Source organism: Perna viridis, chromosome 4 (assembly GCF_037379345.1).
Source record: "Perna viridis isolate PV_CMFRI_1.1 ecotype Kerala chromosome 4, ASM3737934v1, whole genome shotgun sequence".
Lineage (NCBI taxonomy): Eukaryota > Metazoa > Mollusca > Bivalvia > Mytilida > Mytilidae > Perna > Perna viridis.
In genome coordinates this window covers 27,270,169-27,297,766 of record NC_142448.1, presented here as the reverse complement: position 1 = coordinate 27,297,766, position 27,598 = coordinate 27,270,169, and the positions used below count along the sequence as shown (strand labels likewise).

General features: G+C 32.2%; 2 protein-coding genes across 2 annotated transcripts; one reads left to right on the top strand and one right to left on the bottom strand.

The window, feature by feature from the left end:
- Window positions 1-2,163: 2,163 nt before the first annotated feature.
- LOC148619557 (Fanconi anemia core complex-associated protein 24-like) lies at window positions 2,164-19,094 on the bottom strand. The gene is made up of 6 exons (XM_088579619.1): window positions 18,905-19,094; window positions 14,173-14,309; window positions 12,157-12,309; window positions 11,252-11,396; window positions 4,944-4,975; window positions 2,164-3,995 (listed from the first exon to the last, which is right to left on the bottom strand). Exons 1-6 carry the CDS (start codon window positions 19,032-19,034, stop codon window positions 3,927-3,929), a joined length of 666 nt encoding a protein of 221 aa, XP_088435745.1. The 5' UTR covers window positions 19,035-19,094; the 3' UTR covers window positions 2,164-3,926.
- A 3,746-nt stretch (window positions 19,095-22,840) lies between these two features.
- LOC148619556 (uncharacterized) lies at window positions 22,841-25,339 on the top strand. The gene is made up of 6 exons (XM_088579606.1): window positions 22,841-23,070; window positions 23,276-23,381; window positions 23,747-23,983; window positions 24,564-24,640; window positions 24,816-24,903; window positions 25,201-25,339. The coding sequence occupies exons 1-6, from the start codon at window positions 23,006-23,008 to the stop codon at window positions 25,216-25,218; spliced, it is 591 nt and encodes a 196-aa protein (XP_088435732.1). The 5' UTR covers window positions 22,841-23,005; the 3' UTR covers window positions 25,219-25,339.
- The last annotated feature ends 2,259 nt before the right edge of the window (window positions 25,340-27,598 follow it).

Below are 27,598 nucleotides of genomic sequence, written 5' to 3'. Positions count from 1 at the left end.
TGCAGTGGGCAATCCAGGTAAAAACTAGAAATACTGTGAGCTAGCATAGAGAGGGAATACTTCCTGCTTCAAATTAGTTAAATATATACTCTGTTTATTCAATTATCTCTTTTTGGAATCCTCCAACAGGAGCTATATTCCTTTATGCAAATCTAGACCAATCTTCCTATAAAATTTTGTGAAATTAAGGAGTTGCACTGACCGTAAACATATTAAACCCTGAAGTTGGATTATCTGCCTTAACAGTTATATTCCTTCATGAACATCTTCATATAAAGTCCAACCTTCCTGTAAAATTTTATCAAACAGAGGAGTTTCGCTGATGATGTTTAAACATATATGGTAATACGCTTAAGTTGGATCATCTCCCTTTGGAGTCCTCTGACTGTAACTATATTCCTTCATGCATATCTACACATGATTCCATGCCTTCCTATAAAATTTCAACAAAATCCCTAAAGCAGTTTAGGAGGAGTTGTGCTGACAAATGTTGACAGACTGACAGACAGGGTAATTCTTATATACCCTCACAAACTTTGTTTGCGGGGGTTATATAAATACAGACAACTTAGTAATGAGGCATGACAGAACTTGCCAGAAAAATTAAAACGAGGCTCCCAGGAGCATGAATCACTCAATTGGTTCAATTTTGTCTTTCAAGGGCAATAAATTTATTATGAAATTGTCCAACAATTTTGATGCAAGAAGACTTATTATAAGGACCATTTCAGCAATTGAAGTTTCTATCTATTATAGTTTTCAAGATGTTGGCTGAAAACAGTAAAAAAAAAATCATTTTCATCTTCCAAGGGCAATGACTCTTACAAGGAGTCGTCTTAACAACTTTGACCCAGGAGCAGATGTAGGCCTTATAATAAGGATCATTTCAGCAATTGAAAGAATTTGGCTAAACCTAAAATTTGGAGATATGTGAAAAAACTACTGTCTGACCCCTATGTTCTATTTTTAGTAACTGCAGCCATGTTTTTTGGTGGATCAAAAATCCCCACATTAGTTCTATGCAGAATCCCCTATCCCCTTCTGAATTTTCATGCCATTTATGGTTCTGATTGGTCAAGTAGTTACAGAGGAGAAGAGTTTTGACAAATTGTTGCCAATGGACGACAATGAATGCAAAGTGATGGCCATAGCTCACATGGCCCTGCAAGGCTCACTAGGTGATACTCCCATGAACCAAAAGGAAGGTTGCCAAACAGAAAGTTCCATGACATTCGATTCTAAAAATCTTATCCCTTGTCTTTACAGAAAGGTTTTAATGGACTTTAATCGGCTGCACTACAATTGAAGAAGAAAATTAAGAAATAAAAGTTGAAAATAAGGTCATACTGTTGAAAAACAGATCATTCATTAGACGAAGGAAATATAGAGTCCATGTGTCAAGCTCTTAAAATTCTATACAACAAAAGCCTTTTGTATCATGACAACTCCTAGCAAAATATCAAATTGTCTAAAGTGTGCTCTGTATATACATGTACTACCAATAGACCCTTAATATTCTACAAGTTCTCTGAAATAGTCTCTGTGAAGACCCAATAATATCTGATATTTTCATGACACAACTGATAAACTGATTGTTAGTTGTTATGTTCTCCATGAAACTGGTGGTCATGAACTTACCCCTTCCCTGAAATCTTTGTTGACCAAATCATTTAAAGTCCAATATTATACATTGTACCTCCAAAGCTTTGTGGAGCACAGCATGATATGACTGCAGCAAGTTGAACTCTGTTCACTTGGGCCAGGTTACACAATATTAATTTTTGACACACTTAAACACAGGAAGGACTCACAGTTTAAACTGATCGCCACAACTTTTTTTCTTTTTTTTTTCTTTTTATTTCTGAAGTCAGGATTTTCACAATTCCCCTTACCTCACCACCTGACTAGGATGTTCAAGGGTATTAAAGAGCTAATACTGTGAAAGTTCTTTAATTCATGGACACCAATTTCGTGGATTTGGGAAGAAATGCAAGTTCATGGGTACACGAATTCGTGGTATTGAGATTTTCAGTATACACATCAAAGGAAATATACTTTTCGTTGGGAACCAAATTTCGTGGTTTGGCCTTCCCACGAAAACTACAAAAATTGGTACCCCACGAACAATTGTACTTTTACAGTATATATATTACAATATCTGACTATTTTAAGTTGAATTGTTGAACCAATAACATTCTGACAATAGACAATTCAATTTACAACAGGAAAAAACTGAACAAACAAACAAAAATAGAAACACATATACCATGCATGCATATCTTTAAATATAAATAAACAAATATCATTATCAAATGTTTCATACACATTCAGTTATGAAACATGCTTAAAATATGTTACAATATATTTTAAGAGATCAATGACGGGAAAATTTCATGAACTAGAGCCCAAAACAATTCAGATTTAATAGAACAAAATTTCCTTCCATTATATAAATCTGAACTACTATAGTAAATTTTTTTTTTATTTTAAACCAAAAATGTTTGGAATCTTTTCCTCAAGTTTACAATTCTAGATATATTGTTTAGCAGTTATCAAGAGTGAACTAGGAAGTAAGCATTCACTGGAAAAACGAAGTAAAATTTATTTCTTCCTTATCATTATTGTTAAATGAGCATTTTTGAGTTTAAAAAAAAAACATGATACAGATTATTTACATAAACACAATAAAAAAACACATGCTCAATGGATTTATCATACTTTGCTAATCTTATTTTGTAAAAATAAATTTTAAGGAATAATTCCATGCAGTAATTTGTATTGAAAGATGTTTTTGTAACAATGTTCTCAAGCTCATTAGTAGACATCTTCCTAAATGTTACTAATGTAACAGTACTATTGTTCATGGGGTACCAATTTTCGTTGTTTTCGTGGGCAATCCAAACCACGAAATTTGGTTCCCAAGGAAAAGGAGATTTCCATTGATGTGTATACCGAAAACCTAAAAACCAAGAATTCAAGAATCCACAATCTTGTGTTTCATCCCTAATCTACGAAAATTGGTATCCACGAATTCAAGTACTTTCACAGTATTAAAATATTCTTCACAGAATAAGGAATGCTAAAAATTAAACTAAAAAATTGCAAGAAGTTCTTAGTTTTTTAACAATATGGCTAATCTGATCAATACAGAAAGAATGTGCTAAAATTTCAAGCTGCTGAGATGAATAGTTGTTGAGAAAACTGTGACAGAAAAAATTGTTACATATGAAAACAAGGACAAAAGGTAAAACAGTATAAAAAGTGGAGGTATAATAAAGATTATTATTTTGGGCATGGCCCCATTTTGTATCCCTTTAACTCTATAACAGTTAAAGGTAAGTCTATCCTGTAAAAAAACTATTATAACATAATTTCAAAAAGAACACACTGACATCACAATCATCGAAATTGGATTGAAATAAAAAACTTTCTATCAATTCTAATGACAACACCTATTTTACACCGCTTAACCCATTATTTTCAATGGGGGGGGGGGCATACCTAAACCTCCAAAAACTACAAGTCGCCATGCCCCTAGGACCATTGTGTTAAAATTTCAAAAAAGTTATTATAAACAAACAAAAGTTGAAGGACGCAAATGATACAGACAACAATGACAAGTTGAAACAATATACCATCATACAACCACAATATTTTTTTGAGGTCATATGAAATTCAAAATTGTGGTGCAATAAGATCAAATTCATTAAAATACAATACAGATGTCTTTTTTACTGATTTTAAATAACACATTATAAAATCAATAACAGTATATCCTATGAAACATTCATACAATGTATCTTTGCTGTCTTTGGCGGTACTTTTCCATCATCATTATCTATAGCCGTGTTGAGCTAACAGACCACAATACCATTTTTCATCAGAAAAAAAATTTATCACTCAATTACGTCTTCATGAGTTGAAAGTCAGGGTAGTTCCCCTAAAAATGTCTTCACATGTCCAGCACTAGCTTTTCCAACAACATCTGATAATTGCTGTAAGTAAAACGAAATGAATTTCAGGACCCTTACTCTACCAGTGCACCTGTTCCATGCTCCAAGTTATTAGTGGACTCCAGTGTTTATTTTCTCAGTTTAGTCTTTATCCTTGGAATATATTCTTTTGATTACCTCTCAAATCTTGGTTCCCTTGATTATTCCTTAACTTACTTACACAGGCATAAATCAAAATCTTACAGGTGACTATGAATCGTTTGGTATAGCATTTAAAATTATTTAAGTAAGATATTTTAAATTTTTTTCTGCTACTTTTTTTATTAGAGAACATTTTAAACATGCAAATTAAATTAAAGCTTGAAATAACTGTATACTTATTCTACTGAGACATTGGTATATTAATGTAATTCATATCTGTGACATAAGAAAGGATGCCATATATTTATCATCTTTTTATAACAGCTGTGGTCTTACCTCTAAAGATTATTGAAGTATATCATATAACAATTTTAATAAACCCATTTAACATAAAGCTTTACTTAAATGTTGGCAATCTAACTGACAAGATGCTTTACCCAGATGTTGGCAACTACCTGACAAGATGCTTTACCCTGCTTTTGGCAACCTACCTGACAAGATGCTTTACCCAGATGTTGGCAATCTACCTGACAAGATGCTTTACCCAGCTGTTGGCAATCTACCTGATAAGATGATTTACCCAGCTGTTGGCAACCTACCTGATAAGATGCTTTACCCAGCTGTTGGCAACCTACCTGACAAGATGCTTTACCCAGATGTTGTCAACCTACCTGATAAGATGCTTTACCCAGATGTTGGCAACATTCTTTAATGAAGCTATACTCAGATGGTGGCAATCTACCTGATAAGATGCTTTACCCAGATGTTGGCAATGTTCTTTAATAAAGCCATACTCAGATGGTGGCAATCTACCTGATAAAATGCTTTACCAAGATGTTGGCAACCTACCTGATAAGATGCGTTTCCAATTGCATGGAGACCTGAAAATATAAACCATTTCTGAAAGTGTTACCAGTGTAACTGAGTCATGCTAAAACTATTTTTCAGATCAATCAAATTTTTTTTATTAATATGTAACCCCAGAGTTATATTTCAACTAAATCTTGTATAAAACAATTTTAATCAACTTCTAAATAAGTTTATACATTTGTAGCCTGAAAAATGTTTCCTAGGACAAAATCTGTGTACTATGGCACTTGTTTTGCAGCTGTATAAAATATATCCAGAGGCACTGCCAGTATTGTTTGGTTTCTGAACCAATGTAGCATGTATGTACATTCAGTATTTCAAAACACTGTCATTGACTTGTCTTTAGAATCTCTATTTCATTAAACCCTGTAAATCTTCACAATTTAATAAAACTTAGTTATTTTTACATGTGCAGTATTAATGTCCTGATACTAAACAAAACCCTCATCCCTTTAACAGAAAAGTGATTCATCCATATTTGTCTATCTGCAAATATATGAAAAAGAGTTGCTTTTGTTGATTGAGTGTATGGTGTTACTCTACATCTATAATCAAACGCAGAAAATCTAACTGTGTAATTCAAAATCAATGTCTATTGAATATTCTAAGGAAAACATCATCTGACATCACTACGGCTATAAAACATCATCTGACATCACTATGGCTATAAATCATTTTTAAAGAACACTGCATGCACAATGTATTTTAACTTGCATGCACATATGTGTACAATATCATAATAAAATGAGCTCAGAAAAGGAGATTATTATTACAACCTCATTTCAATTTCCTAAACTATTTCTCCACTTATTATGCTAAAGCTCAAATTTTGAAAATCAAATTTTACCATTCTCAATGGAGAAATAATACTGAGGGAGAATCTTGAGTAATACAAATACATACACATATATACGGAAACCTGAAAAATAATCAACAGGTTTGTCAAGTTAAGATTTTGTTCATGTTCATACATGTATTTAAGCGTTTTGATTTCAAAAAGACAGTTAACAGGGTTACCCTTAATGTACTTTTGTACATGTATAAAACATACTTGATTTAACAAATGTAGAGTTGACAGACCCGTCATATTTGTACAGTTCATAATTTATTTACACACAATAACATGTACATAAAGTCATAATGTGACAGTTTTCTAGAAATCGTAAATTTAACAAAAATGATAAGTAAACCCTAAGTATTAAAAAAGATTTTATGTGGTAAACATCTAAAAAAAGAGTCATATTTACATGTACAATGTTTAAGTATGAAGGTGATTAATTATATTTTTATGTACATGTACAAACTTTACTTTGTTTGCATGAAGTCATAAACAAAAAAAATGGTTAAAAAAAGATATGTAAAAGAAAGGTCCTATTTAATCTTGGTACCCAAGTTTTTTCTCCAGCAAAATGTGAAGAAATATGGACCATATTCAACTTGTGTTCTTAATAAAAAGCAACCTCTGCACTGCTGGAGCAATAAATAGACCATCCCTTTAGGCCTAAAAAATGTTCCCGGTCACATACCGATCCTTCTTCAGACCCCCTACCCAAAAGTTTTTATTTGTGATAATGAAAAAATAATAATTAAAAAGTATGCCGATTGCCTTTCAGAAAAACAAGAAAATAAAGCCAAAGATGTTTTTTTTTTTAATGCTAGATGGAAAACAAAGAGTTAGAAATACTGGTTGTTTATATTTAGAATTGATTGTAAACACACATGACGCGAGTGTGCTCTTGGTCGTGGATAATCCCTTTTGGGATTTGGCACTTGAGATATTTTTTGTTTTGACCACCACCATCAAACCAAAAAATATCTCAAGCGCTGAATCCCAAAAGAGATTTGGCCGTGGACTAAGTCTAAAATCATTAGTTGTTTAGTCTTTGCATATTTGGTTTTCATTGTATTTTGAGTTTGGTGTCACTATAATGACTTATTTCATTTCAAAAGTTTTAAATAAAAATAAATCTGTACCTAACGAACCTACAAAATTTCAGAATGGTAATCAGAAACATAACTTAATTTTTTTTCGGGATTGGAGATTTCTCATCAATTGACTGGCATGCACCAATAAGTTGACTCACCTATCTGTCTTACATGCACTTGAAAGTGTTGATTTTATCCCAAAAAGTATGTTGCTGGGTCAAAGATTCAGTAAATGCTGTATGCTGTACAATATACCCATGCAGATCACAAATTGGATCACTAGGTCATGGATTGACATTAAATCACCTCATTTATTGAGTGAATGAATGAACGTGGTCACATGACTACTATAATTTCCCCGAATACACCATGACCCACATTCACGGGTATGACTATTCCCGGGGACTGTGTTAACGCTTCAATGCTTTAAACCATCCGTGAGAGACCCCAAATGATAGCCAAGGGCGTTAACAAACCCCCCAGTCCGTCATGAATTACAAATACATATATTTAGCACGAAAAACAAAAATTAAACCAAGTATGAGAATAGTCAGCTGATGGTCAGCATCTCTCATATTGTGCTAATGACTGGCTAAAACTGTGCTACAAAAGATTTTTGGGGATTTTAGTGGTTTTATCCACAAAGATAGTCAAATTATCAACTCAATTATCTGCTAAAAGAAAAGATGTCCTAGCTTTATAATGCATGAAATGAATGGTGTAACAGATATACGGAAAATGCTATCATTTTCAACTTTTTTGTTATAGTGTTATCTAAATACCCCCAATATCACTGTTGATCTGATTTCCTAAATGTGATTACTCAAATTTGTTTCATTTTACTACACAAGTCTTTTATTAATCAAATCAAGTCATAAAGGTGTCATCGAACAATTATATAAGCCATGCTTAAAATTGTAAAATCAAACTTCGATCATGGTTTGTAATAAAGCAATTAGTTTTCCCACTAATTAGTTAATTAGCCCTGAAGACCTATCAAAGGGGACTAATTGAAACCTCAAGTCATCCAAGTTAGTCATTTGAGGTAAAATTGTGTTATGCCAGGACTGCCAAATAATTGAAATTAGCTCATTTTATCTCCGATTTCCACTCTTCCAAGATCCACACATTGAGGTTTGACTGTATGTGTATATCTAGTCCTAAATACAAATTCACAATACTTTTTATATTTTGATGTTATAACTAACAACTAATTTTTTCATACTGATTTTTTGAAATTGACAACAGGTCAGTAATGCATTTGAAATAAGAGGTAAGAAGAAATCTATTTTTTCCTTAAAATAGGATATCAATTTAATTCAACTAAATTGACTTACTACAGAAATCTAATTAAAAAATGTTGAATTCCACACTTGACTTGGATATAACTTAGGCCAAAAAAAAAAATAAACAGCTGCGCTAAGAGCAAAAGATATGCCCGTCTGTAAGAATAGCCAATGGTATAAATTTTAGAAAACAATAACCTGATTTCTGATTACCAAAAAATTAGTCTGTATATGTAGTGAGCAACGTTTTTTCTTCAGTTATTCAAAAAGTATTAATGATCTTACAACTGTTTGACATGATGAAAGTATACAATAGCATTTAAAAGGGATTCTTTGTTTTTGAACTAGATAAAACTATAATAAATTACAGAATTGAAAACTGGACAAATAATTCATTATGTAATAATATTATTATGAGGTAAGACCTACATTTAATAGTACAAGTCCTTCTACTTCTACTGTAAGGAAGTCTATATTGCCTTGTGGTCAGAATAATAAGTTTCTAGGGTACCACTCTGATAATTGTCAGTATTCATAAAAATCAAATCTATTGTAGAATTGAAGTCGTTTGTCGGTCCCAATATAATACAGCTTTTCAAAACTGTAAGTAAGCAGCAATCTTATGTCCTGGTAATTACATCAGATTTGACAATATAGATTTTTAAGTGAATAAAGTTACGAAACTCTGGAACAACAAATAAATAATTCTTCAAAATCAAAAGGGAGCGTTCTTCCGTGAATATTAATATTGTTCTAAAATTTCATTTGAATTCATAAAAGCGAATTTGAGTGATGGAGGGAAGGACCAATGGACAGACGGACGGACAATGGTATACCATTATACAACCATAATCTAGCATGTCTATAAAACTGTAACTCTGGAACGACAAATAAAAAATTCTTCAAAATCGAAAGGCAGCTTTCTTCCGTAAATATTAATATTGTGCTAAAATTTCATTTCAATCTGTAAAAGCGAATTTGAGTTATCGTGCAACGTGTGGATGGACTGACGGAAGGATGGACAGTCGGACCAATGGACGGACGGACAATGGTATATCATTATACAACCATAATCTAGCATGTCTATAAAACTGTATGCAAAATTTCAAGAATAGTATCAGTACAGCTGAGTTGTTACATCAGATTTGACAGTAACATAAATAATTAAGTGAATAAAGTTCCGTAACTCTGGAACGACAAATAAAAAATTCTTCAAAATCGAAAGGCAGCTTTCTTCAGTTAATATTAATATTGTGCTAAAATTTCATTTGAATCTGTAGAAGCGAATTTGAGTTATCTCGCAACGTGTGGATGGACTGACGGAAGGATGGACAGCCGGACCAATGGACGGACGGAAAATGGTATACCATTATACAACAATAATCTAGCATGTCTATAAAACTGTATGCAAAATTTCAAGAATAGTATCAGTACAGCTGAGTTATTACATCAGATTTGACAATAATATAAATTTTTAAGTGAATAAAGTTCCATAACTCTGGAACGACAAACAAAAAATTCTTCAAAATCAAAAGGGAACTTTCTTCCAATATTAATATTGTGCTAAAATTTCATTTGAATCCGTAAAAGCGAATTTGAGTTATCGTGCGACGTGTGGACGTCCAGCTGGACGGATGGACAGACGAACAAACGGCATACCATAATATGTCCCTTCTATATAGACGGTCGTATAAAAATATGGGTGTTTACTGACACATGCTAAAAAAAATACCGTTTTTTAAGGGAGGTTCAATTGTAGTTCCTTGACTAATAAGCTACATAGAGAGAAAAATAAGACAATGTAATTGTGCACATAGTTGCCTATCAGCTAGTTTTCTTTTTAAATTGCTGGTGTTGCTGGCACTGGAGGCCGCCATTGTTGTTTAATACGATAAATGCCAGTACCGGTGACAGAAAGGGTGGGAATTTCCGGAATTTCAGAAAATTCCCGATAAAAAAAGTTAGGGTCAAGGTGATAAAATGAGGGTTGGTCAGGTGACTGTAAACCCACTAATTTTTTTTTTGGCCCAAGTGATAAAGTTGGCAATTTTATATAGATTTGACTTGACCTTATTTCAAAATCTAAAAATAAAGTTAGAGGTCAACTAATTTTTCACTAGTTATATTAAAAAATCTAAGATTCTTATTATATTTCCAATATTTTCCAGACAATTATCTCTCCCCTGAAAAATGATTTTAAGAAAAGTTTGGAACTTTACTACATTAATTTTTATGTGGAAATTCTTTTTAAAAATTTCAAAATAGTTTTTACACCACATCAAATACTGTTTGCTCAATGAAAATACCTGTTTATATGATTTTGAAAAAAGATTCTTTGTAAATACTACAGGTATGATCTACCTTAATCAGGTTAAAAAGCAATTGAATTAACAAATAAATAAATGCAGGTATGAATTTCAAGATTTAACAAAGAATGAACAATAATTCAGTGAGACTCTTTCAAAAATAAAGTTACTTCTAGGGTGAAATCAAGGGTTAATTTTAGTGGTTGTCAAAGATTCAGGACTCACAATTTCTGACCTTGGGCCTTTAAAATTTCGTTTACATGAGTCTTGGACCTTCAATCCTTCTAATTAACACTTTAATTTAAACTTTTGCTTTACCTCAAGTAGACCTTTGATTTGAAACTTCAAGGAAAAATGAAGGAACTTCCACTCGATAAAAATTTTGAATCCCTAAACCTCCTGCTTGAAAAAGAGGGGTTCAGTTTTACTATCAAGAGTGGTAAGGACTTGGACCTACCCAAGTTTCAAAGCAATGGTCCACTTAAGAAGAACCAAAAGTCCTCAATAAAGTGTCCATTAAAAAGACTGAGGTATAAGAAATTTTTAAGGTCCTAGGTCAGAAATTGGGGAAAACGAAAGACTTTCAAATAAAAAAAAAAAACATTCAGAACTAACTCTGAATAAGATGACTGAAACAAAAAAAATGGCAACCCAATTTCTATAAATCAACAAATACAGCTTTGGTTATTTTGCAATCTTTTGAACAAATTAGTTCAAACTACCAAACATAAGTAAGAGAAGACACAGAGGATTACATGAATGAACTTACTACCAAACTTTTCCAATAGTATTCTGGCCTTAACATCTCCTAGTTTGGGTATACATTTGACAGTAGATAATAAGGCTTGATCTAACTGAGGTGACTTCTTTTTCTTTGTAAATGGATTTATCTCCCTTTGACCCTCTGCATGAACCTTTAAAATACAGGAAATAAAGAGATACTACTTAAAACAAGCTCAGGTACACTAACAATTTGTAGCAAAGGTATTTTCTTATACTGGTAATAGCATTAGTTTGTGTACCCTCATGAAACTTATGACTGTTGTCTTTAAAAAAATATCAAAACAGTATTATAAATGATTGTTTCTGGCAAATTCCATTTTGTGATCTTATATTATTTTCTTGTACCATGTCATTAAACATTTTGTAGGGTAATTGCATGAATCTTTAGAAATATTGTCCTATATGTAAGGAGTATTGAATATCAAAAGTATGCAATAACCCTTTTAATGTATAACAATAATAAAACAAAGATTATGACACAGAATGAATGAGGCCTTATAGCTAGACAATTTAAAATGCTATATTTCCCTATTTTTGTCCTAATTGGAAATCTAAATACATGTACATGGCTTGATTCATCATACCATACATGTATTAAAGAACCCCAAGAATTCAAATATTGTTGAAATAAAACAATTTAATTTTTACCTCAATTTGAAAAACATTGAAATGTGTACCAAAAATTAAAAAAAAAATATGCCAGTTTGGCTTGTAACAAATGAATTAAACTCATTATGCTTTAATTTTTTTTCACAAACTTTGCAGAAAATTTGAAAACTTCCCTTACTCTTATACAGTGTTATTCCCTCACAGTTGAATCTTTGACGTCTGATAACTTATTATTTAATTAAAAAATAGTAAATTACACTTAACTATCTATTCTTTACCTACCATCTGAGCCAGAAAGGATCCTGCCTCCCTTTGAGAAGGAACTGGTATTAATGAAAACCCTAGTTCCATAACACAAAACTTTTGTAGAGAGCTGAAGTACTGGTAACTTGTTGCAGTTCTTTCCCCTATTACAACAATGGCAACCTTGTTAGCCTAATAAAAGAAGTAGACACAAGTCACATATAAAAGTATACAGGTACATAAACATGTAGTAAATAGCTACATTTGTTTTTATTAGTTTCTTCGACACTTGTTGACCGGGTGATACACTTAATTACAGATCCCAATTTACAATTGTAAAAGAAGCTACTGATGTATTGTATACAAACAATGTTGATGCAGTGAAAAAAAATATTAAAAAAAAATTATTCAAACCACTTGTAAACTACAAATACAACGAGCAAGCTCACAAAGAGAATATCCCTCACTTCAAATGGACTCAAAAAACCTTTAATTTTGATTTATCTCCCTTTGAAGTCATCCAACAGACCTGGGTAATTATATTCCTTCATGGCAATCTACATATGATACCTAACCTTCTTTTATATATAATAATATTGAAATTCCTTGAGTGATTTATGGGAAGTTGTGCTTATAAGGTTTAAACATGTAAAGCCATTAATATGGATTATTACCCTTAAAGTCCTCTGACAATAATTGTTTTCTTTCATGCACATCTACATATGATGCCAAACCTTCCTATAAAATAACATAAAAATCTCTCGAGTGGTGAAGAGGCAGTTGCACTTGTTTTAACATGTATAACACTTGATATTGATAACCGGTATCTCCTTTTGAAGTCACCCAACAGTTATATTCCTTAATAATGAAAAATTATATTCAGGACTGGCTAGAATTTGAGGCAGTTTCCTATCCTACAGGAAAAGCACAATGCATGATGACCTAACTTGACCTGTCCAAAGATTAAAGTTGAAGAAAGAGAAGATTAGTTGTGTATTTTTATAAGTAACAATCCATATAAAATTCAGGCACTGCCATTGGTAGAAGTGATTCATTTTGTAGAAAAACACCATTAACAAGTAACGTTTTTTTTTTAACTACTTGGTAATGATGTTCTTTTTTTAAATTCAGATCTGTACTTTTGAGAAAACTATACATTCAACCCCCTTAACTCAACCAAAGCAAGAACCATAACTCTTGCAAAAGGGCCAATTTCATACACAATCTATATCGTATAATTTTTTTTAACTTGAAACCACAACAACCAAAGGACAAAGATTATTTATGTGGTCCTTGTTTCTGAACAAGAAATAAAAGAGACTTTTTTAATGTAAACCTTTGCAAGTAGCATGAAGTACCTAGTTTTTTTAACTGAATAATGTGAAAAACATAGTAAAGATTGCACTTTCTTTCAACTCCATTACTACATGTGTAACTTACTTAAATTATCAACTACCAGTATATTCTGTAGACAGAAGAAAGGACTAGACTTACTTTAAATCCCTTTATGTACCAACTTCCTTTGAAATCTAATTTCAGAAGTGTGATTCTACTTGTTAGTTTGTCTAAAATCTTTTGAAATTTTAACAGCATCAATAAAAAAATGCTTTACGGAGTGCAGCTAGATACACCCATAGAGGTCAAACCCTGAACAGATGGGGCAAATGTGGACAAAAAATTCAAATTTGATACTGCTCTGAATTTTACACCAAGTTTCATCAATGTTGCTGAAGGGTTTTTTGAGTTATAATCCAAAAAAAGAACATCACCTCAATTTTGTGTTTATAAAGTCTCAAAAACCAAAAAATCAGAATTTATAAAAATAGAAAGAAACAATTAACCTTAGTTTCACATAATTTAGTGGTGGCAGTGTGAAGTGTGAACAACTTAAGGACAAACAGTACACCAATATACATGTAGTATCATACATCCAGTCTAAAAAGACGGGTGTATACATGTACAAACAAATTTCAACTACACAACTGTTACAAGCAATATTTTATGGTCAATGGTGACCAATGATTAAAACATTTAAGCAGTCTTCATTTAACAAACCTTTCGTAATTTAGCAAGTTTTCTCCTATAACTGTTTGAAGCTAATTCGGCCTCAGTAACATACACAACTCCTGTATTAGGAGATGGATAAAAGTCTATTAAACCTATGTTGTCATCATACAGAACCTGTGCACTACCTAAAATAAAAATATCTTTTTAGTACGGTACATTTTGAATGAAATAAAAATACCAGGTAATTATTAAGACACTCAAATGAAGTGTACAAATGTACTGAAACATGCATGCATTTCAAAATTATTATTAAATTTGAGAGAATGTAGGAAAAGAAGTCATGGATAAAATGTCACATGAAATGAAGTCACAGTTTATACATACATGTATGTGGAGTTTTTATGGAAAATATCAACTGTAAATGAATAAAGGTTTTATTTATCATGATTCATTTTACATAATTCAATACTGAAATTATAATTATTATTATAATCGATGTCTGAAAAGTAGAAAAAGAATAATCAAATAAAAAAAACAATTATTTCACAAAATATGAAAACAAAGGTCATCAAAATAAAGTTTTGTTTCCAATTAGCAAGAAAACTGTTTAGTTTCTGAATTAACTTATAACATGTATTTGAAAAGAGGGGGCACATCTAACCAGAACAAGGGTGACAATATCAAGGGTCTGATCTGCATCATGAAACAACTAATGCATTACACATTGCAATAAAAATAATTATGAGAAATAAGGCTACAATTGAAATGTACATGAAACCATATCTACTAGGTGGTAGGCTGTTTTATGATGTTGATTTCAAACACTGTAACATATTAAACATTTTTCCTGTGACTTTTTTGCCTAGCAAATATTGTTGATTTTTTTCCTGTGACTTTTTTGCCTGGCAAATATTGTTGATTTTTTTCCTGTGACTTTTTTCTTGTGATATCAATTCCTACCAAAATTGTGATTTTTTTTTTCCATTTACATGTACCTTTTGAGAGTAATTAATACATGTTAATAGTAAATACATCTGTAGAAAATTAATACACTGAATACAAATGTGTCATTCAAACAAGGCTTCTTTCAATGTATTTTTTTTTTTCAGATCAATATGCTCATTGGAAACAAAAATCCTTAACACAGTCACAGGACTTTTACATGAAAATTAGGCGACTAACATGTATTACAGTTTATAGAAGTAAAAAAGAAACAGCAAGTCTTACTGTGTGATAACATACAAGTTCATAAAATAGCAGTGTTCTACGATTCCTATTTCCCGTTACCTGGGGCAAGTAAAATTTGGGTCAGGGAAAGTTAGGTACCTAGTTACACTTTCCTGTGGCAAGTTGAAAACTTCATATGCTGTAAGGATTTGTTTTACTAGGAAAGCAGTCATTGACTGTGGGAAAGTTGATTTTATATGGATTTTTCCAGAGGAAACCTCAATTTCTGAAAAATCCTAGAACACTGAATAGGTACATGTACAATACACTTGTCCAACTATCAATTAAGATGCCGAAGTATTAAGAGTAAGCAGGTCATATTGAAACGATTTGTCAATTGATGAGTAATAACCTACATTTTGTACATACACAAGTACATTGTATACATGTACTTAAACTTCTCATATCCTTTAATAATTGACCACCTTAATGTTTCTACCCATTATGATTTGATATAAAGTTTGCCAATAGTACAAAGTTCAAAATGTCTAATGAATGAATACCTCCAGTAAGTAATAATCTAAATACTGGCTTCTAAAATTAAAAAGCCACCAAGTTGTACAAACCAAGATGCAATACAGGAATATGAATTTAGTTTTCATTTACTGATTCTACTGGGCAAAAAGACTTCAACAGATCATGGAAAAGCAAACTCCAATAGCAAAAAAAAAACAAAAAATACCTGGGGCATTTTTTGCCTTTAGAACATGACTGTGTCTGCAGAAAAGTATGTTTGTGGCTGAGGTAAATATTAATATATTCTTATTTGATAGAAATTACTGCCTGTGGCTTGAAAGCTTACAGCAAGACAGTGACATTTAAATCACATATTAATGTTTCTGAGCAGGAGAAGAGCAAGACATTAATTTTAAAGGGGGGTGTAAAGCTAAACTAGCTCAATTTTGCCTTTATTTTGAACATTTTTCAGCAATAAGGGGGTTCCAATCCCTTGGATCCACCACTGAGTTGTTACATATTAGCTCTCAATAAAACATTAAATAAATCTTGTTAGGTACTTAAATGCACTCTTGATCCAGCCTATAGCATATATATTTTCAAAAAATATAGGTTCCAAATCATCTTCCAAATATACAGAAAAAGATGTTTACAAAATGCTGGAATTTTTAATCGACAACATATTTGTCCAGTGTGGTGGACACATTTTTCAACAAACGGTCGGCATTCCAATGGGAACAAATTGTGCTCTTCTACTTACTTCCTTCACTCTTATGAGGCTGACTTTATAGCTGATCTGATCCAAAAGAAAGAATATCATTTAGCTAGATACTTTAATCTCAGTTTCTGCTATACAGATGACGTGTTACGTTTAAACAATCCTACTAATTTTAGGAATTTGATACATCGCATCTCCCCAAAGAACTTTAGATACATGCAAAGGATACTATAGACACTGTGAAGTCAGCCTCATATCTTGATCTACACTTAAAAATCTATGAAAGGATAACTATTGACCAAACTTAACGACAAACATGATGATTTTTCATTCAGAACTGTTAACTTTCCTTTCATCTATGGCAACATCCCTTCAGCACCTGCGTATGGAGAGTTCATATCACAACTCACACTTTATACCAGAGCTTGTCAAAACTATGCAGACTTTTTGTATCACGCTAGAAATCTACAAAATAGGCTTCTGGAACAGGATTATGTTGCTACAAGATTGAGGTCATCACTACAAAAGTTTGATGGTCATCACCATGAACTCGTGGATCTTTAAGGTGTTTCCATCTGCGTCATGAAAACCGGTCCGTCTAAACACTGTAAAGACCGGTCTTAGTGCACTAAGACCATAATAGTTGCACTAAGACCAATAAGATGACACATTTCTGGAGTAAAAGTACCACCATTAGAAGGGTAATTTAAAATTACACAAGATACACTAAATTTAGTGTAAAAACAGCCACTGAATCATTAGGTTTGTGGTCTTTTGTGCTAAAATTTCCGGCACGTGCCGACAATCCTATGTGTAACAGACCATGACTGAATAGATATTTACTGAATAAACATCGTCGTTCAGAGTTAAATTTATGTGTAATTATAGTATTGGAAACATAGTGTTAATTGAAAGAGTCAAAGGAACTTAAATGAAAGTAAATATATTAGATAGATTAATCAATGTTTATTTAATTGAGCTCAAGTTATTATTATTTTTTTTTTTTTGGTGGTGGGGGTTTCATTTTGCAATTTTTGTTTTTGTTTTATGAAAAATCATAATGCCGATTTTGAAAAAGCTTTTAAAGAAATGAATAAATAACCAGCATTAAGTCACACAGTTTTATATAGTGGGACAATAATTATTACATTAATATCTTTTATGGCAAGGATTAAGACAACTTGAAAATCTTAGTTCTGTGTTCTATTTGCATGAGGTCTTTTACATTGTTAGGGTTTTTTATGTCTCTGGTATGTTTGAACTACATGTTTTCCACATTTTGAACGAACAGCATTAGCAGAATTTTTTTCATCTAATGAAAAGTTCTGATGCAGAATTTCTTTCTCCGTCTGAAGATTATAAAAACCAGCTCTGATACGTAATGGCACATCTCTTAAAAGAACCAAGTAGTTCATAGTTTCCTGTTCCAACCAGGATTCTTTTTATGTCTGTGAAAGGGACTCTCACAATGTCACGTAGTGCAGATAAGAAACAGAATTAATTAGATATTACTGATTGTCTCGACAAACAGTTTTCGTAACTAAACGAAAACCAAGGTTTCCACCTTGCAATTTACAAAGTAGAACCAACAGAACTATGATGCCTGTATATCAAACTTCGTAAATAAATAAAGACATTGTTTCCATTTTTTTTTTTTTTTTGCATTTTATATGTAATTACATGTTTTTTAAAAACATAAGGAGACTTGATACAAGTAAATAGTACCATATAAAACCTTCTTCCCCTTAATATTGAGCTGAACCCACACAGCTTCCAAATGTTCGGATTCTAAGTACGGTCGTCTAGTAGAATGGATGTTATTATTGACATAAAAGATTTTTTCGCAGAACAAAAAATTCCATAACACTCATCGCCGAGCATGCGTAATCCTCAAGGAGTAAATAACCTTACCAATGGTAGTACTTTTGCTTCTGAAAGATGTCATTTTACAGGTCTTAAGGCTACTCGTGTGGTCTTAGTGCACTAAGACCGGTCTTTACGGTGTTTAGACGTACCCCATGAAAACTTAATTGTTCAACGTGTCGTAGTTTTCCTTTCCTCTTACGACTACGCCGGACTTGACTTTTTATGAGCAACTTGGCAGGTGTTTCTAGAAAATAGAAAAGCAGAGGACGCTTACCCTACCGGTGCACCTGGTCCATGCTCCCAGTTTTTTAGTGGAGTCCGGGTTGCTCATTTGCTTTTGTTACTTTGTATGTATGATTTTAGTTACTTTATGTTCTTTTTTGTGTATGTCTGTTTTCCATGTCTGGTCTTTGTCCCAGGATTACATTCTTTTGATTACCGCTATAACCTTTTTTCCCTTAGTTGTTCTTTCAGTTTCACTCAAGCCGCACAAGGAGTTAAATATTTAGTTACTTTGCAATGTAGTGGATAGTTCCGTAGATCTCCATTTGGGATTGACAATCAAGTGTCCAATAGGTACATTGATTCCCGATTTAACTGGTGTAATTGACAAACGTTGATTCGCACCATACTTCTTATTCATTTATGGAGTTAAAAAGTAACACACTGTGCAACTAAAATTACCCGCCAAATTGCAACCGAAATTATCTATCTTCACACCGGAAACTTCGGTTTAAAAATCTAACCAAATACCAACGTTGAATTTAAAAAAAAACTTTTGTTTCAACTCCAAACGGTCGTCTAATTTTTAAGAAATGTCGTTTGCCACAATATTTATAAAATTGAGGAAATTAATCCTTTCTATCCAAATTTGTGTATGATCAGCATTATCTTGCTTTTCAATTTCGCGTGAGCATCAATCTTGTACATATATTTTATCACACTCTATTCATCATTCTTTAAAAAAAAGGTGGTGAATTCGAAAACAATATTTCTTAAATATATATTAGGTCTAGGTAGAGATATGCCTTTCAAATTGATGAAAACATTAGACATTGGTTTTGCAACAGAAAATATTCGTGTTCTAACCCATTTTTGATATAATATATATTATAATGTTATATACTTTTAGATATTAATATAGCTTTTTGGAAATTTACTCGATCAAGAAATGACAACCATTTAATTGAAGAAAATATGCAAGAAGACGAATTTATGTACTAGACAGAAACCGTAAGAAACTTATCATCAAATACGGAAATTAAAATCAATAATGATGCTATTGAAAATGCCCAAAAATGCTTGGCGCAGTTTTTGATGAAAACTTAAACTAGAATGAACAAGTTAACAAAATTTTCAAAATTATTTCTTAAAATTATAAATAGATTGTGATTATTCTGTTTCATCTTCTTTCAGGTTTTCGTCAATTAAATGGTGATCATTTCTCGATCGAGTAAATTACCAAAAAGCTATATTAATATATAAAATTGTTAATTAGAGCCCGACTATTTTCTGTTGCAAAACCAATGTCTAATGTTTTCATCAATGACATATTTCTACCTAGACATAATATATATTTTTATGTATATTTTTTTTCCTTTTCTCGGCTGTTCAAACTTGGAATGAACTACCAGCATCATACAATGTTGTATTTTTTTTAGATTTATTTATGAAATATTGTTTTCAAATTCAACACTTTTTTACATTAGACCTGTATATAAACTTGAACCCAGCAATGCTAGTGGTTGTATAGCAACTTATTTTCTGACTTGGTGCCATCCTTGGAGTATCGTCGTTAATTAAAAAAAGATAATAAGGAAAAAAACTTTAAATAGAATAATACTCATGAGCAGTAATAGGGAGTCCAGCGGCCCTAAAATTCCTAATTTTTTTTTTCAGTTTGGCTAGAATTCCTTAAAAAACTTGAAATTCGAAGGAATTAAAAAAAAATCCCTTGTTTTTCTTGTGTATTTCCTAATTTACTTATTACGTCACTGGTGTCCCAGGAAAATTATCCTTGAAGTTTTTGTTTCAACCACTGCTTGTTTCCTAATAAAGAGAGTGCATCCTAATTTCATATAAATGTTTCCTTCATCGCAGGTTACCAGGTGTTATGTTTGAAATTCACAAAAAAAAACATGAAAGATTGAAAATTTTCTCAGTGTTAGCTACTTTTGTGTAGTAAAATTCCACATTTTGGTCCTAAATTAGTCATAAAACTTCTTATTTTAGCCCTAAAATTTCAAAAAAGATGCTAAAATTTTCCCAAAAGGTGCTAGACAGCCTGCAGTAAAGAACTTAACACTCACGTTACAACGCACACCCTAAAATAAAAGTCTAGTCCTTATAACACAGAAAAACCCACACTTAACAGGTTTCTAAAAATTGAAATGCGAATTTCAACCTACCAAGGAAAGACTAACAAGCTATAAAAGGCTATTAATATGTTTTCTATGGCATCATTGAGGAAACTCCTACAATCATACGGTTGACTTCTACTTTGCAAAATTGATTAAATAGACTGCAAGAAAAAATGTGATATACTTAAATGAAATACATCAGACATTATTCAATACATTTTAACCCTCCCCCATGTCAAAAGCCCCCACCCCCAAAACCACCACCATCATTTTGACCGATTGCAGTAAAAATCAATTCTATCCATGGTAATTTAGTTACTAATCATTCACCAACGTTTGAAGGAAACCTGCACGAAAAATGTAGGCGATATTAAGGTTACAAGCCAACACCAATCATTATAAAGTCCACTCCAAAGAGAGGTAGCTATATAAGATCGAAGAGGTAGAATCGAGGTGACAACATGCCATGACACAATAATGGACATATGGACAGACGAACGGACGGGTCAAAACATTATACCCCATCACCGCAACTATAATTAAGTATACTCCTACAACGTAAGAGTTTGGAATTCTTTCCTCCATATTCCAACCACGAGTGGCACCAAGTCATAAAACAACCAAACTCTTGCATTGCTGTAGTCAGAGGGGGACCCAGACACTTTAAAAAAGGACGGGTGCCAGCCGGGGTTCCTTAGAAAGAGGGGTGCTAGGACATTATTTGCCATTTTTTATCAATTATACACATGAAAATGACAAGTTTTCCAATAAAAAGTGGAGTGTTACCCCCCTGTACCCTCCCTGAATACACTGTTTGTTAGACAGACAGGTATCTTTTCGTGATTTAGTGCATTTTTTGCTTTTCACCATTTCCTTTCTTTTTCAAAAAAAAAAACGCAGGAAGTTGTGAGTAAATGATAGTATAAAGCAGCAAAAGAAAGAAGCAATACTAATGGAAATCAGAAGCCAAAATAATACCGATAACACCAAAAGGACAACAAAATAAGATGAAATCGTACAATACAAAGGAATTGAAAAGTACAAACAGAAAAACTACCATCACGAACCTCACCAAAACCCGGTGAACTTTTGGGTAAGATAGCAATATAAAAAATAGTAATATAGAAATATGATTATCTATAAATTTTTTTCTTCGAAAGTTTTTTTTTATTTGTATATCCAGAAAGGCCTTTTGTAGTTTCAATTCTATTTTTTATTCAAACAAGTCAAGATGAAGAGGATGCTATTCAGTGCTCTGTCTGCGGGGACAACAGCATATTTCCGTAGATGACTAAAAACTATTGTAAGTATCTTTGAATAATGATGTTCCTTCTGTACTCCTTTTTTTTTTAAATAATTCCTTTTGAATGGTGGATTTTACTGCTTTCATCTACTCGGAAAGTGTGTCGATTACGTTTTTCTCTTGTTTGTTAGTACATTTTCTTCCAATGTCCTTTAAAGCATAAATTAGAATTCCAATTATATGCAAGAAATTGATTGATTCCACTGAAATTCGTAGAGGGTGGCAGTTTAAACTTTAACAGAAAATTCTAATGGACCACTAACGTAAATTAAGAATAAAACCGGTCAATAGCTGCTCCTTACAGTAGGCATGAGGCTTTGTTTGATAACTTTCCAGTCAAGAGAATAGTTTATGCACGGTTTAGCATAGACATGCAATATATAGCTTTAATTTATTGTTTCTGATGGTATACAAGGTTTTTTTCAGGTATCATATCAACAGCTTTGCAAGTAACCATAATCCACATTAAAAGATCGATTTGAACATTTTAATTATTGTTGAATACCATACGCAACTCTTGGGTAGACTATATTTAGATTGTGAATGACAGAAACTTGTCGTGACGTAGATCTTAAAGACATGATGTTATTGTTTTCTTTAAGTATTCGTTTTCTCACTAAATGTTGCAACAGATGAGAGTTAGGATGATTGGTCTATAATTTTCAGGGTTTTGGCTCTGTCTTTTTTTTTTCTTCAAAAACTGATGCAACATTTGCTTGTTTCTATAGTCACTTGATATTATGCAGATCTGACAGTTTTAAGCACATTATAGAAGACGTCAATAATCGTTCCCGACGTCTTCGACTTGTGACGTTAACATTTCCGATGTCCAAACAGAGGACGTTCCTCCTGTGACGCTATTATTCCCATCATTCCGTGTTCTCTCCACTTTCCTTCGCAACAAGGGAAAGAGTAGACACAACCCTTTTCAGCTCCGTTAAAATATTGAAGATGGAGAGATTTGGAGTTGTTTGCATTCCCGACATAAAAAGACTTAGTGCTACTTTCAAAGATTTGTAAGTCTGTTTCCATAACTTGTCCCACAAAGCGGAGATAATTTATTCTTAATCTAATTCTGTTCAGAGTTGTATTGTTCAGCAATGTCAATGCGTACTGGTATCATTTTCAAACAATGTACAATTTTACTGTTGAGATAAAAAATCAAAAAATAATTTCCTAAAGAGCGAATTTACATTAAATACGGCTTCCATTAATTTTCAGATTTGACAAGACGGCTTTTCAACATTTCAAGAAAAGAGTACACGATATTTCAATGAAAATAAAAGAACATCAAAGCCTAAGTTTAAAGATGTATAAACAACAAGACGTAAGTAATCAGTGATTTTATTATACACTACCTGGATAAGATTATCCATCAAACTCAATTTACTTATAAACTTCAATGTTATTTAGTGTTTCTCTCCTGATTTTTGAAGTTTTGCTCATTATTCTACTTTAGAATTCACTACTCATCAGCTTTTCATACGATACAAAAATATGCTTGCTACGATAGGAATACATGTACACGTGCCCGTGTTATTACACAAAAAGTTTCTTTTTGAAGTTTAAAAATCGTTTTACAAAAAAAAAAAAACAAAAACAAAAAACAAACAAAAAAAGAAAGAAGAAAACACACACACCAATACCAAAAGCACATTCCTACAAATTATGTATCTTAATTGCATCCCATAGATGTATCATCATGCAGAGAGCGAGATGAATAAGGCAAAGTTCAGACTGACCATAGAACGAAACGACTTTGATCACATGAAAGAAAATTTGAGAAGGAATAAGACTGTGGCTAGGCTAAAGCTGGTTAAACGGCTGACCAGAGCAGTGGAGAAGAAAACAGCAATAGTATTGGACGAATTCAACAAATACAAAACGTTAATGCAGAAAGAAATTACTTCGAAGGCTGTCATCAAGTTTGTAAGTTTCTGCAAGACAAGTTAATGAAAGTTTGCTTTTGTACGAAGTATATAGACAACAGTTCTAGAGTTGTTTTTTTTTTTTTTAAAAGAAACAACCATATAATTTACCATCACTAGTTTCATCTAACATAGTTCCGCTTCCCCCCAGCTAGGTTGCTGGTTGGTAAGCCTACATATGTTGTTTTTTTATATTTTGTTTAAAATCCTTAAGTAAACATACGACAACATGTGGCTTTTCATGTAAACCATGTTCACAAGAGATATAAATTATGTAGAATGTACTTTTTTTATTTAAAATTAAGGGAGATAACGCTGTAAATGACACTAAAATACAATAGAAACTGTTCGATTTTTATTGTGGATTATCTCGTTAGAGTAGACAGATTGGAATGAATGATTATACATTTCATCATATAGGCTTATAAGGCAACTTAGTTACAAAAATAAAAATGTAGCATTTTTTTTTAAAGATGTATCACATTTTACAGAATTTGCATGATTCTTACAAAGACTGCTACTTAAGAATATAATATATTGTCCAAAACTAGATTGGAATAAATCTTTTTGTTTTGTTTCAGGAGGAACAAAAACTTGTTTATGACCTTCAATGTCAGTTTCTCCAGAGAGAGTCCGTGAGAAATGCAGCATCTTTTAGGTAAGATATATGTACTTAAGCAAAATAAAAATCAGTAAAGATGTTTTACGGTAAATACTGAGCTGCACCATAATTATGCAAGAGTTTAAATGGACAATTATCTTAGTAAATACAAAATGTTTGTTTTTTAATAATCAATGTATGTTCTATATTTTTTTTATATTTTTTCCTGTAGTGCCACAACCCAACATCCAGTCAAGTTTCTATCATCAGCTGTGATCATAGAAAAAATGAGCATACATAAAAAGCTGACAGGGCCAGAGGTAGGTTTTCTCTACTAAAATATAAATTGTTCTGTCACATTTCAGTAACCTGTACATGGTATTTGTGTTGGAAAGCCTAGATTCTGTCAGAAAAAAAAAATTAAGAATACAAAACAAAAGCTAATCGTTGAAAAATATACCCCACTCTAGAATAGACATTCGACATACTTATTTTGAAAACCATGAATGAATTTGAAGAATGAACAAATTTGTTTTTGAGAAGTACTGATCTCAAAGGGGTTTTTTTTTTTTACTTTTTGCATATTTGTCAGTGAATTCTTTTTTTTTTATTTTCAGGCATCACTGATACACTAATATGAATGCCAGGCACTAAGAAGAAATCTGCTATTTGATGTATCAAGAATACTAGAATGTGTGTGTGTGTGTGTGTGTGTGTGTGTGTGTGTGTGTGAATTTTAAATATATTTTTTTATGATTTTTATGAACAGAATACAGTAAATAAATATATATATTTTCAATACCTTGTATTTTTTCACTTCTGCAGTACGTTTTCAGATATTTTGGTCAGTTGGTGAATAATTTCTAACAAGCAATGTTATTTAATTCTTTCAACATTTCCTAAAATTATGCATACCAACACACTTGTAATTACATGCATTAGCAATAAAAAAGGTGGACCATATTTATAAGTTATAATTGGAAAGACAACTGAACACAGATAAATAAGAACAAATTTAATCTGCCAACATTAATAACACCTATTGTCCAGATATATCAGGGATAACAGCAACTCAACTGTCATACAATGGACACCAATTTCATATCATAACAGGGGTTCAAATCAAAGCAGGATCTTGTTAAAATGAATCACTGAATAAAGTGAAATATGCATTTAATTTGTACAATTAACAGACTTTTATGCCAAAAGGTCAAAGGCTATAGGAAAATCATAAAATATAAAACAGCTGGTCTCGATTTCACAAAAAGTCGTAAGTGTAAAGTTGATCGTAAGTAATGACGTCATAAACTAAAATAGCATTGTGACGTCATGATTTACGATCAATTTCACACTTGCTACTTTTTGTGAAACCGACACCAGGTTTCTCTCTTTTCTAAAAAGTTATAGATTTTGATTCGATGATGTACGGTTGATCATTTGGGCATTCGTAACACCTTACCTATCGTATAGATATAACAGCAACTCAACTGTCATACAATGGTATTCATAGAGAAGATCGTTATTTATCAAATGGTCATACACACAATTATAAATTACTCGTTCCATTACCTCCCCTATGCAACTCAACAGCGTTTGGAGGGAGGTATTTGTCACCTTTTTTTTTTCAACACAGGAATGTCGTCACTATTTTTCCACGCAGAGGGCAATTTCCCTTGTCGTAGGAATGAGTTAGATATGATAACAAGGGGTTTTGTTACATATTGTAAAGTTATTTGAAGCAAACGATGACTGATTTTGTCTGGACCAGTAGCTTTGTTAGGGTCTGGAATATGAATAACATCTTTCATTTCATTCTCCGTAATTTGTATATTATTATTATAAAAGATATTTCATAGACTTTACATGATTTTCCAATAAGTTTTTGGTTTTGAAATGTTTTCGATTATAAAATTATCGATATTTTTTTTCCAAATTTTCTCTTTCGTGTTATTCAATTTGTTTCGCTGCTTTTTACATCTAATTATGTCTTGTTCTCGATTCCAGTCTTTTTTTTTTTTGCGTAACCGACCTCGTTTCCCGATTTCTTTTTCGTATATCGTGCTCTCGTACCCTTATAGTTTCTTGTCGGTATCGCAGATCTAGCTATTTGAGAAATTTAATTTCAAATTCGGAGCACATATTATCAACATATTTTTTTTGCTAATAGCACGAACTTGGTGCTGACACTGGAGTGTTGAGAATCATGGTCACTTATCTTTCCAGGTATGGTTAGTATGTCAGAAAAGTTTACCGTTATCGAACTGCTTATAATAATCGGTTCCAGTAAGGTCTCATTTGTCAACGTATGACAAGGCGTTGTGGAACTTATTCCCCATTTATTGATATCATTAATTATTTAATAACATGTTCACAAATATCTATTAAAGTGTTAATTAATAAATATTAATCAACATGTGCATACATGATTTATTGATATCAACATAGTAACATGCTGATAAATATTTATTACGGTGTTGATAAATCATTTGTCAATATCAATAAATTGAACGAATTATTAACATGTTAATAAATATGAATTTATGTGTTATCAAATCTTGTTAAGGAAGACTTGCATGCCGGACAATATCCAATAAAACAAGCTATAACAAACACTTTTCTGATCATGATAAAACCACCTATAGTGGTACCCTCTTCGTCATCACATTATAGTACGTGGGTTTTGATAACCCCCGTACACCCCCCCCCCCATACACACACACACTCATCAGCCAAAATATGATTTTCAGGTACCCTTATACCTCCAATTAAGGGTATTTTTTTATATACCTCGTTGAGGCAAAACTCTATTTTAAAAGTTTTTTATTATACGAAGTTCTTCTTTCTTCAGCACGAAGTAAACTGATATATGTATATATCATCATGTAGCCCAATGTCTCAGCTTTACAATAGTACCAAGGAAGTTGCGATAACACTTAGTGTATTGCGGTAAAATGAAAAAAAATGCACCTCTACCCGCCGAAAAATCGGTAAAAAAATGGCTTATTGGGTATTTTC